The following is a 13,380-nucleotide window of genomic DNA, read 5'->3' as shown; positions in this document are numbered from 1 at the left end:
CATCTTTAGAAATCAGAGACTCTGTGCATGACTCACCAATATTTAAGGGTAAGGTCACTAGTAGAAAAACTGAATAAGGTACACATCCTTTAAGGAAAGGCACAGCCACCAAGGGGAAGTCTAAGGGTCATTCTATCAATAAAAATACATTCAGGAAAAATCACAGAAAAACTTTGACTCAACAGGTTAAGAAATCAAGAAACATTTTTATCTCTAATAATGAGATAGAGGAGACAGATCCAGGGCTGATTTATTCAAGGTTCATTTACATATCAAGAGCTCAGGATCTTTTTTACCTGACATCACACATGTCACCTCCCTCAAGGTAGCTTTCCTCCTGATCACTAAATGATTACCACTGTTCCAAGCATCTCATCCATCAAGACATGACAAGATTCAGTGGGAAAAGAGGGACACATCTCTTCCTATGTGTTCTTTTTTCAGAACAATAGATCCTTCACTCCAAATCCCTCAGCCAACTTCTTACATGTCAAGGTCCAGGACTTCCTCATGTTCCCCTCCATAAACCCATCTGAGAAGAAAGGTAATGGAATTAGTATGAATCATATTCCATATGGGTTACAAAGAAAAATCACTCGACAAGCAAGGAAGGAGGAAAGCCTACTGGGTTGGTAACCAACTGTGTCTGTTACACTTACCAGTCCGAATTGATGGGTAATGCAAAAATATCTTCTTCTTGGTAGAATGTAGGCTCACTTCTCATATCCAACTAAAGCCACACATCCCTCCCCGATGTGTGCCTGCAGACTTGAAGGTAGAGAGGAGACAGGGACTAAAAAACATTTGATGTTATCAGCTGCATCAGCAGCTTGAGATAGGAAAGCAGTGATCACATTTAATTAAATTATGTAAATCCTTTCCCAAAGGGCTGGTGCTCTTGTTTCTTTTCATAAATGGATGAAATGAACAAATAAATTATAGGACGACTCAGATTCGGTTCCTTGGGAACTATCCCATGGTCTTTGCCAATGAACATAGAGGAGCAGATACAGAGCATTGGCCTTAATAGAATTTCAGCAAGGCAGTAGCCTGGCCAGCCTACCCTGAGGTTTAAATTAGATGTGCTCCTGCCAACACAAGAGAGAATCATTTTGTTGTTCTGAGGGCCCCTCTGCTGCAACCATTTATGTAGAATATACACAATTATTCAAGAAATGTTGGCAGTGATGTTATTTATATTAATGAGATAAGAACCATCTGAGAATGCTAAAATATATCCTATTTTTAGCTAACAATTAAAGACTGTTGCATAATAATCATGCTCTTGAAGCATTTTTTTAAACATTTCAATTTCCATTGACCATATTAATTAAATTTGTTATAATTAAAATATATGATATTTCTGTACTTCTGTGGCTATGATGTTAAGAGCCAACTTGTGGATCGCCTAAAGAGATAAAGAAGACTGAGTTTCCAGGTAGCATTTGTCACATGTGGAAGACAGAGTATGAGATTTCATAAGAGAAGACTTAACTATGATTTTCATCTCTGCTACCGAACTCTGTCTTGTGTGGGTCAGTCAATTACTTTCAAATTGTCTGTTCATCTATAAAGTGATGGCCATCTTATCTGTTGTGTTGGTTTGTTGTATAAAATCCTCAGTGTAGTGCCTGGCATATAGTAAGTAGTTGGGATAATAGATATCAGTATTTATAATGGATTTGAAATTACTTGCTGCTATTAGGCTAAGTAATCTAAACCTAGAAACACATGTAGCACTAACATTATTTTTATAGCCATGCAAATTAAGTTCTTTAACTAGGTAAGAATTCAGAACACAACATCCAAAAGATCGAACTTAGAGGGTCCTGTGATAGGCAATTTTATAAGCTCACTCTGGTTGGGCCACAGTGCCTAGATACAGGTCAACTATTATTCTGGATGTTTCAGTGAGGATGTTTTGGATGACATTAACATTTAAAGCAATGGGCTTTGAGTGAAGCAGATTTCCCTACATAAGGTAGGTGGGCCTCATCCAATCAGTTGAAGGCCTGAACAAAGGACTAAGTTCCCCCAAGCAAGAAGGGATTCTGCCAAAGGACAGCCTTCAAATTTGAAGGGTCTCCATGCTATTGGCCTATCCTGCAGATTTTGAACTTGCCAGCCTCCATAATCGCCTCAGCCAAAACCTTAAAATAAACTCCTTCCACATAAATCCGTCCTATTGGTTACTTTCTCTAGAACCCTGACTAATACACCATCTCAGCAAAAAAAAAAAAAAGCATGTCATGTGTTAGATTATGACAGCAGTTGGCAGATGTTATGTTAGCATCATGGCTCTTTATACTAGTACTAGTATGCTCTGATCCCACCGGGTATGCCCTTTGCCAGTGGATAAAGGAAAATGGTAAATTCCGTGTACCTTCCTTGAGAACCAGAGCCATAACCTACTGCTCTCATTAATTCTTTTCCAAGGACAATTTTGTTTTTGCAATACCAGAGTTTAAAGCCTTATTTACTCATGTCCCCAAAATATATACCTAACTTAATAATGTCCACTTATTTTATCTCCGTTTTGGGGTTCATTCAGCCTTCCTTGTCAAAATGTATTGCCTAACATCTTATTGTCTAACATCTCAATTGCCTCCTGCCCTTACTCTATTATTAATCTATCCACCTACCTATCTATCCATCTTCTGGTATATTGTCAAGTGTTGCCTCACTACTTAGGGAGGCAACACTTTTTGTTTTATTTTGTTTCATTTTGTTGCCTGAAGAAGAAAGCAACTTGTTAGAGAAACAAATCTATAATTTCTAAGTACAAAATTGGGTCCCCTTTTAGCTAATTGTGTAAATAAATCTACACTTTAAGGAGAGCAATGCTTACTCTTTGGGAAGTGATCTATGGAAGGTTAGGATAAAATTTATGAAGTCAAGTTAAATTACTTTATTGAAAAGAAAAAGAAAAAAATTGAATTTTTTTTCCTTCTTACTCCCAAGAAGAGGGTTCAAAAGAGGACTTAATGTTTACTAGTCCTGGGAGTTTATCTCTTGGAACCTAGTTTATGTCCATTAAAACCAAAGTCATAGCAAAACTGTATATCTCAGGGTAAAGGTGATGAACACAGTTTAGATTAAGACGAACGTATAGAACTGAGACATAACAGCTTTACATTGAAATGGAAACCAGGGTGTGGAAATATAAGCCTGTGTAACAACCAAGCCACTCGTGTATTAACAAGGTCCTGTGACCTTGAACTTTATCCCTGAGTCCTCTACAAGCTAAATTCTCAGTGAAATAGCATATTTGTGTTTCATTTTACCAGCAAGGATGAGAATAGACACTCGCGTGAGACTTTTAAAAAATCCACTTTGAAATATCTATAGACAAAACTATTCAAGGTGTAGATTTGGGGGTACATCTCTTTGAATATCTAAAAAGTAGCAAATGTTTAGTCATGAGCATTGAAGGTTATTAATACTATACTAACCTTTTTAAAAGAGTGAATTCTTTTATCCCGAAGTTTTGAGGAAGAAAATATTTGTGGTGGGCAGAATTCTAAAGATGTTCCCCCAAGATCCTGTCACCTGGTTACTCAGCAAACACTATCTCGGTAGGACTGAGAAGTGATTCTGCAGATGAAATTGAGGTTATGGATCTGAAATTAGGGAAGGTGTCTTGTATTATCCAGATGGGACCAATCTTTAAAGCAGAGAAAGTTTTCCAACTAGAGTCAGAGAAGAGATGAGGCAGAAAAGATGCCGCGTAGACTCTGGAAGGAAGCCAGTCAGCCTCTCAAAGCTGAGCATGACCCCCAGTGCACAGCCAGCCAGGCAACCGAGGCCTCAGTCCTACAACCACGTAGAACTAAATTCTGCCGAACACTTGAGAGTCTGAAAGTGTTTTCTCCACGGCCTCCTGATAAAAGCCTAGGGTGGCCAGAACCTTGATTTCAGCCTTGTGGGACCCAAAGCAGAGCTCTTTGAGCCTCTGGGTTCTTGATTTCACAACAGTAAATCGGGGTGGTTTTAAGCTGCTGAATTTGTCATAGTTTGTTACAACAATACAGTAATACAATACTAACTTAGTACTTAGAAAAAATAACTCCTAATCTTTTCAATTCCCTCTATTTCCTCCTTCTCTAAAGAAGCAAGAGCAGTTTTCAAAGGACCCACAAGAGGGAAAATCTATGCTTTGCAGATGCAGCCCACAAGTTTAAATTTGCCAAGAACAAATCATTCAAGTTAGTATTTCCCCCTAAAATCAGACAAGTAATAGGAACAAGCACACATTAATACTGAGAAGGCAAAGCTCCATATTCTCACTCTGCCATTTACAAGTTTATGTGACTTTGGGCACATCTTCAATCCCTTATAACATAGTTTCCACCTGATAAATGGGGGGAAATATACCGTCATCACAGTGTCATTGTGAGGACTAAAAATTTTTTAAATGAGAAAACCCAGATGAGACAAATCACTTTTTTAAGATAAAAGCATAATTTGACATTTTAGAGTAATTCCTGTCAATATTTTGGTGTATATATCCTTCCCGACATTCTATTTTTGCATCACATAATTCATATGTGATAAGCAAAGTGTATATAAGGGATGGCAGGGAAACTTAATGATGGTTTTTCTTCATTTTCATCACTATACGGAGATCAGAAAGAAGGAGCATGGATTCACGTTTTCTTTCCCAGGGAAACTAGAAATTGTCTTTCACAGACTCAGTTTGCCACACCAGGGCCTTCTCTTCCCACCCACTAAGGGGGAGAAATTTCCCTTGACTGGGAAGAGAGGGTCACCTAGACCCCTTATGATGGGGATCCTCCAGGGCAGTCCAAGAGGATAAGGCAGGGCCTCCACCGAGAATGGCTTCAGTGACCTCTGAGGTCTAAACCAGGGTCAGCAAAGATCCATGCCCACACAAAACCCATGGGCAGATCGCCTGCCACCTAAATACATGCCATCGTGAAATTTTAAAATGTGCCATTGCTTATATCCAAAATGTGGAGTAAAAAATTTTTACTCATGTAACAGTTTCACAAAATGTCTATAACCTGTTTTTCCTTCCCACTGGATAGCTTAACCTTTTTTTCGCATCAATAAATGTAGAGCTACACAATCATTCTAATAGCTACATAATATGCTTTTGGATAGGTGCCCCATAATTCTTTTTTTATTATTCCTTATGCAATTTATATTCTAAATATGACAGACATGAAACAAATACATGGCAAATGCATCAGTACAAATTGTGCTTGTGATCAGGGGTTTTAACAGAGTAACTTAACTCAGCAGAGGGAGGCAGAGGGTTCTGTTGTGATGTTGCAGCTGAGGCAGGAGTGATGCATTTGAGGTAGCTGGTCAGCGAGTGGTGTGTGGGGGCAGCATTCCAGGCAAAGAGAATATTAATAACATATTTTTGGACATTTCCATTAAATACAAATTTTCATGGTTGCAAACAACTGTGTCGTCAAGCTCCATTATCTGTAATGTAATGAAAGAGAACGTCAAGCTGACCTGCGTTTTATCAGGACCAAAGCCAGGATGTTCAGAGGCACCTTGATGGAGGTCATAACGAGGACACTTATTTGCATCCACTGAAGAATGAACGGTTTCTCCACAAGGCCTGCCACTAGCACGCGGTCTCTTATGCAGCTTTGTGGTATCTCCCTCTCTGTTACTTATTTTCTGATGCTTTTCAATTTGGTTTCCTCAAAGAGAGGTAGCATCTTGAGAGCAAGGCAGCAAATGTACTGCCTTTCATAGCCTCAGCCTTTTTTTCAAGATTCAGCAAAAACTAAATGCATTAACACAAGAATGATGACTATGAGACCTGATTTATAGGCGAAACACATATTAAGGTGAAAGAACTTTGTTAAAATATGAACTAGACTTACTTTTGAATTAATATTGTGACTTGGCCTCTCCCAAAACCATAAAACTTAATGGTTCAGTGCTGCTTCTAACACCTGAGATTTGATTTCTGTGATTTTCAAGTCAGCTGGACAATGGATGCACCTTCCAGCACCAATGAAGATGGCCAATTTTGCAAGGAAAGCTGTATGGATGGTGTTCTGCAATTCTTCCTCTTCGTGACTTAATACATACATGTACTATCACTTCACAGACTCACAGTTTACTATAGTTTAATGTTCAAACTTTTATTCAGTTTCCAGGGGTTAAATTTTCTTAATAATATAAAATTATGTCTCCAAGCGTAAACTTCAAGTACATTTAAATAAGTCTAAACATTGAACAAAAAACATTTGCAGAGGGAAATCTCATGCATTGAATCTGGGCGACAATGTCTTGGTATAACGCCAGAACAAATCAATACAAGTATTTCGTCGACTTGTTCCTAGGTCAGATGTGGTCCCATCCTCCCTTGGCTGCTGTGCTTTCTGGTCCAAACAGCTTGTTAGCTAGAAGACTCTGGACAGATAGCTGGTGTGTCCTATGGCCTGGCTTCTGACCTCCTCTCCCTTAAACCCCATAAGCAAGCAGACACATAGAGTTCCTAATATTGGAAGGTTGTTATCTCTGAGTAGCCAGGCATAAGCCCTTAGTGTAGAATCTAACATATCATCATGAAAAGCATGGTCCCGCTACCACGTCTTCAAAGTTCCACATAACAAGGAGAAAGCAGAAGTATCCGGGGGGAAATCAATACAGTCCAAAGGCGAGTCTTGTCAACACAGTGCTGTACAGAGACCCCAAGGCTCCCCCGAAAACATGTCTGTCCAACCTTCACCTATTTCCAGTTCCTTTAACGGGGTCTCAAGAGTCCATCTTCACACGCATTCTTTAACAGATGAAGAACCCAGGAAAAACCACAGTGTTCTTCCTCCTACCTGCAACATGTTACAGGTGCTTTTCTGGTTTCAAACTGAGGCTAGCTTTGAAAGGGGGGAAATGTTTAAAAAGGAAGCAATTCAAAGTGATGTGAATGGCAGGGGGGGGAGCTTTGGCAATTTTGCCTCAGTTCTTCTTGCTGGAATGAGGAACAGTGAATCATCCTTACACACACACACACACACACACACACACCACAGTATATTTGTTGGGGTTTTTTTTCAAGCTCAAATTTTAGAAAATCCCCAGGTAATGAAACTGTCTCTTTCTGAGAAGCATCCAAGAGTGACTGTGTAGTCTCCAGTAGCTTAGAGCGCTCAATGGGATCTTCCTTATCTGTCTGTCTCCCTCGGAGGCAAAACTCAGTAAACATTAATGTAAAGGCCAGTCTTGTTGGGGATTATAATTATGTGGAAGGTAAAATAATCCAGTCTCCATTTCAATTGACTTACCAGGATGAGTGGACAGAGAGAAAGAAGGTTCCGAATATACCCCGGGAATGCCAGTGCACATGCTCATTTTACATTTGACCTCCTATGTTTCTCACATGTTTGTATTGGAATACCACTGGAGACGCATTGCATTTCGTTAGGATATTCTCTAATGAGCTCCACATTGGGTCCTGTAGCATGCCTATGAGGTGCACATGGAATGACTGTGAAGTAAGTGAATATTCATCTGAACTATTTGATTTTCTGGTCTGTCTCAGCAGACACAAATAAAGGGGTCACTGGAAAACTTACTTGGGCCCAAATAGAATCTTAGCTTTCTAAAGGAGGAAGGGGCAAAATAGCTGATGGCCAGGCTGAATTTCATGTTAGTAACACAGACCACATGTTTATGAACTTGGATTATAGTTTTACTTCTAAAAGTTCCAGTTTCAATAATTAACTCACAAGAGTGAGATACCTTACAAGCCTTCAGACAAAAAAACAAAAGAAAAATGATTTATGATGGGCTAGAGTCTCTTCCCTGAATCCTTTAATACAATTGTTACCGAGTTTGACAAATGGAAAGACACTGTCATTCTTTATATGGTCTCCTTGGTAGATGAAACCTTTGATTCAAACAAAAATAAGAGGCCTGCCTTGGGGAGCGGGCCTAAGCCGGAAGGCAGAAATCCCCCAAGGGGTCTCAGACTGCAACAGTGTGCAGGCTGGGCTAAGGGACCACCCCCACCCAGTGCACAAATGTCATGGACTGGGCCTCTAGTCAACAATATTCAGCAGTGGTTAACTCCTAGACACTCTTGTTAATCCACAGCAGCTTCACCAACCCCTCCCCTCACTATCCCTACTGGATTTTGAAGTAAATCCTAGACATCATGTTATTTAATCTGTAAACATTCTATGTTTATCTCTAAAGATAGTCTTTAAAAATATATAATCACAATACTATCATCATCCTTTAAAATGATTCCTTTTTTAAAAATGTCATTTTACAATTTGTTTTCATCAGGATTCAAATGTACATTGTAATTATTTTTATGTCTCTTAAGTCTGTTTTAATCAATAGATTGCTCCTTCATCTTCTTTTCTTCTTTCCTTGTAATCTATTTATTGAAGCAACTAGGCCATTTATCTTATATATTTAAGAGGACTGTATTTTATTTGCTAAAAACTGAACTTTATTGGTTGCCTCTCTGTGGCATCATTTAATCTGCTCCTCTATCTCCTGAATAAGCTGTAAATTGGTAGTTAGATCTAAAGGCTTGATTCAAGTTTTTGTTATTTTTATTTTTTATTAGAGGCCTGATGCACAAAATTCGAGAAAGATTGGATCTTCCTCCCTCTGGCTGCCAGCACCAGCTTCCCTCTGGCACCCAGGACCCAGGCTTCCCTCTGGCACCCAGGACCCAGGCTTCCCTCCAGCCACCAGTAGGCATCTGGGACCTGGGCTTCCCTCATAGCCCTGGCTTTGTCCAGAAGGTTGTCGGGAAGGACGACCGGAAGGACATCTGGTCTAATTAGCATATTACACTTTTATTATTATAAATTATTCTGGCAATAATGTTTTAAGAGCAGTTTGCACACTTCCATCAAGAGACATATAATGTCTGTCTGTCTTTTTTGATGTTAACAATTCATAATTACTACCTAGGTCCATTATTTCTGGAAGGGTCACAGAAATGACAATATTCAATTCTATCGTTCTTTCTTCATTCACTTGCTAAAATGCATCCATAAAGAGAACATTCTTTTATCAACATTTGATTACCCTGACAGAATCCAGAAAGAAAAGCAGGATAAAAGTTTTACTCTAGCCCTGGCTGGTTTGGCTCTGTAGATAGAGCGTTGGCCTGCGGAATGAAGGGTCCCAGGTTCGATTCCGGCCAAGGGCACATGCCTGGGTTGTGGGCTCAATCCCCAGTAGGAGATGTGCAGGAGGCAGCCGATCAATGATTTTCTATCATCATTGATGTTTCTATCTCTCTCTCCCTCTCCCTTCCTCTCTGAAATCAATAAAAATAAATTTAAAATATGTTTTAAAAAAATGTTTTACTCTATTCCTTAATTCACCAGTTTTCAAAACAATGCATTGGGTACCTAGTATTCTGCAAGGGTGTCCAATGACACCATTATTTTAGAAACTAGTATTATTTTTAACTTAAAGATTTAAACATACTTGATGTATTTTAATCAACTACATTTATTTTACTTTGGCCAGTGGCAACTTCATCAAGCTGACCCCTGAGTCTTTTTGACATGTCCTAATAATCTTTTAATTCATCCTTGATTTTCAGTTTTTTTTAAAAAAGAACACTTTTTTAAAAGTTTTTAAATTCAAGTTTTGTGGACTTTTTTATCTGTCCCAGTTGAGGCTCACACTTGTAAAAGTAGCTGTGCTAATAGCTGTCAACTGCCATGACACTTTCCAGAAAAGAGAGTAAAAGAACCACCTAGTCCACCCACAGGGACACAAGGAAATAGGAAGTCATTTTGTTCTAAGACACTAAATTTTAATTTTTAAAACTAAAGGGCTATATAATCTTCAATATACTTACTTAACTTCATTATGGTTGCTGTTTTATAATTTTAACTTCATAACATTATAGTACCACTTCATAGCATTATATAGAGATTCAACATCCTATATAATAAAAGCCTAATATGCTAAGTGCCCAGTTGTCCAGTTGTCCATTCAACCAAAGCATAATATGCTAATGATATGCTAAGGCTGCTCAACCACTCACTATGACATGCACTAACTACCAGGGGGCAGACAGTTGACCGGTCGACCAGTCACTATGACATGCACTGACCACCAGGGGGCAGATGCTCTGACTGGTAGGTTAGCTTGCTGCTGGGATCTGGCCAGTCAGGACTGAGAAAGACGGGTTGGACAAGCCCTAGAGCCCTCCCGCGGTCCCTCCCTAGCTGGCCAAACTCCTGCATCCCTCCCTGGCCCTGATCGTTCTCCGGCGGGGTCCCTCAGCCTGGTCTGCACCCTCTCGCAATCAGGGACCCCTCCGGGGATGTAGGTGGCCAGTTTCAGCCCAATTCCGCTCAATGCAGGAACTACCCACTGGTGGTCAGTCCGTTCCCACAAGGGGAGCGCTGCTCAGCCAGAAGTCGGGTTCATGGCTGGCGAGAGCAGCAGTGATGGCAGAAGCCTCTCCTGCCTCTATGGCAGCACTAAAAATGTCTGACTAAGCTGTCAGTTGGACATCCCCCAAGGGCTTCCAGACTTCAAGAGGGCACAGGCCAGGCTGAGGGACAACCCCCCCCCCCCCGAAGTGCACAAATTTCATGCACCAGACCTCTAGTTCATTTATAAAGCTGTATAGCACTTCATTGCACTCATATCACACTAGACAACAAATCCTCTACTGATGGTATTTAGTCTGTTTCATTTGTTTGCCATTGCAATATGCTTCAGTGAAAAGCCTTCAGTGAAAAGCCGAGTGTGTATGTGTCTTTTTACAGGTTGTTGTTGTTGTTGTTGTGTGTGTGTGTATGTGTGTGCGTGTGTTTTGACAAGGCTCTTTTGATAAAGAATAAAATAGAACTTGCAGAAATAAAAGAAATAGACAATTAAAATTTAAAAAAAATAAGTAACCACTTCTGAAGACAGAAATAGTTAATTAGAATATAAATCTGTTAAATTGAATGAAATACAATAAAGAGTCAAAAAAAGAAAATATGAAAGACAGGATTAAGAACACAGAGAATAGATGGAAAAGTGCATTGGTGATGAAAGTTACAAAAAAGATTATGTGAGTCTGGGGGAGAAGCAATAGTTGAAGAGTGCTGATACTATTTAAAACAATGAAATATAGGTCATCTAAGTTGGTACACAAGTCTATGAGCTTAACTAAAAGAAGTTCTTGCTAGACATATGATAGTAAAATTGCAGACACCAGAAGCAAAAAACCTAAAAGGAGAATGAAAGAAGAGAAATGACCTACAAAAAAGCTACATTTATTCTGACAGCTGCTTTCCCAACAGCAACAGTGGAAACTAGAAGCAAAGTGAAATAATGTATTCAAAGAGTTGACAGAAAATAACTGTCAGCCTAAAACTATATACACAGTTGTACTTCCAGAATGATAACAAAAGAAAAATATTTTCAGATTAAAAAAAATGATCCTGAGGAATTTTACCACCAACATACCCTCATCAAAAAAAAAAAAAAAAAAAAAAGGCCTAAAAGATATATTTTGAAAAGAAAGAAAATAATCTCAGAAGAAAAGTCTGCTCTTAAGGGGGTAATGGCAAGCAAAATATAATTGTAAACATGTGAATACATGTGTCAACATGGATATGTATAAAAATAATAATGTACAATTTATAGGATTATCAAAGTAAAATCATATTAAAATATCAGATAATATGATAACATTTGGGAAATAGGTTATTTGAGTTATATGTACATTAAAATTTCAAGGCTAACCATTAACAACCTAAGAGTAAAGTAGATGACCTCCAAATAAGTAGAGAAGAAAAACCCACCACCATGGTGGATGAATCTCAGTAATTAACAGATCAGTCAACTAAAAAGAAGATCAGTTAAGACAGAAAATTTGAACCACACCATTTAGAAGTTTGGTTAATGGATTTGTATAGAACCACATTTCAATGTTGTAGACTGCATTCTTTGTCAGCATAAAGTGATATTTATGGAAATTGCCCATCTACTAAGCTATGAACAAATCACACATACACGCAGCAAATAAATTGGAAAAAATATAGACCATGAGTTCTATATTTTTAATTTAAAATATAACAGGAAAAAGAACTCCAGATTGCTTAAATTTAAAAAAAAAAACACTTCAAGGAAGAAATCATAATGTAAACTATAACTACTTAAAACTGAATTATAATAAAAAAAATTGCATGTGAAAACCAATTAGTGTAATTAAAGTTGTTTTTGAAAAAAGTCTTCAAACTTATATTTGAAATTTTTTTTAAATATATTTTATTGATTTTTTTACAGAGAGGAAGGGAGAGGGATAGAGAGTTAGAAACATCGATGAGAGAGAAACATCGATCAGCTGCCTCCTGCACACCCCCTACTGGGGATGTGCCCGCAACCAAGGTACATGCCCTTGACCAGAATCGAACCTGGGACCCTTGAGTCTGCAGGCTGACGCTCTATCCACTGAGCCAAACCGGTTAGGGCTTGAAATTTTTTAAAAGAACTAAAAAGTAGTGAGTTATACATCCAATTTAAAAAGTTAAAATAATACTATAAACCCCAAATGCAGTGAAAGGAAAGGGATTGCTCTAAATTGAATGTTTGTATCCCCCACCCCAATTTATATGTTGAAATCCTAACTCCCAACGATGATGGTATTAATAGGGGAGACCTCTCTGAGAGATGAGTAGGTCTTGGGGTGAAACCCTCAGGATGCAACGGGTGCCTTTTAAAAAGAGGGTGCAGAGAGATCCCCTCCAGATCCTGAGGACAGACACAGCAAGAACACCCAGCTCTGAACCGGGAAACACTTTCAATAGAAAGCTACCATGCTGGTGCCTTGATCTCGGCCCTCCAGCCTCCAGACCTGAGATAAATAAATATCTGCTGTTTATAAGCCACCAGTCTGTGGTATTCTGTTATAACAGTCCGAATGTATTTTTTACAAAAAAGAGAGAGTGAGCAGAAATTAATGAAATAGGCAAAAACACAAAGATACAAACTGCCAAACCAAACTAATACAACACGCAGTTTAATGTAATATATATATGAAACATAGTACAGATAATCAAACAAAGTATAATTTACTTGGTTAAAAAAATAAAAATAAATTGAGAAAAATGGAGTATTTATTTTAATGAATTTGGTGCCCAGTGAAAGAGGGACTAGTATTTGTCTCCTTACCCCCAAATCTGAAAATGTGCTAATTTCAGATCCGAATCCTTGAAAGGGCAGCCCAGGATGGGATTCAGAGTGTTGTGGGGGAAGCATGAAGATGAGGCCCCCAGGGAGCAGGGGGCTCCAGGGGGAGGAAAGCCACCTCAGAGAACAGGCTAACCACAAACTTCCTGCAACCCCTGGATGAGGTGCAAGCATATTGTGTGGCAAGCAGATTCCTGCTCTGTGTTCTGTCAAGCTTAC

At 38.8% G+C, this 13,380-nt stretch overlaps 1 protein-coding gene across 1 annotated transcript in view; it reads left to right on the top strand.

The window, feature by feature from the left end:
- Window positions 1-6,702: 6,702 nt before the first annotated feature.
- LOC139015965 (protein EURL homolog) overlaps window positions 6,703-13,380 on the top strand; it is a 90,987-nt gene continuing 84,309 nt past the window's right edge. The window contains exon 1 of the mRNA XM_070423520.1: window positions 6,703-6,837. Coding sequence (XP_070279621.1) covers window positions 6,703-6,837 — 135 coding nt within the window. The remainder of the gene's footprint in view (window positions 6,838-13,380) is intronic.

Source organism: Myotis yumanensis, unplaced genomic scaffold (assembly GCF_028538775.1).
Source record: "Myotis yumanensis isolate MYYU_CA2020_CCGP unplaced genomic scaffold, mMyoYum1.0.hap1 SCAF_9, whole genome shotgun sequence".
In the NCBI taxonomy this organism is placed as follows: Eukaryota; Metazoa; Chordata; class Mammalia; order Chiroptera; family Vespertilionidae; genus Myotis; species Myotis yumanensis.
This window is presented reverse-complemented; position numbering and strand designations above follow the sequence as displayed.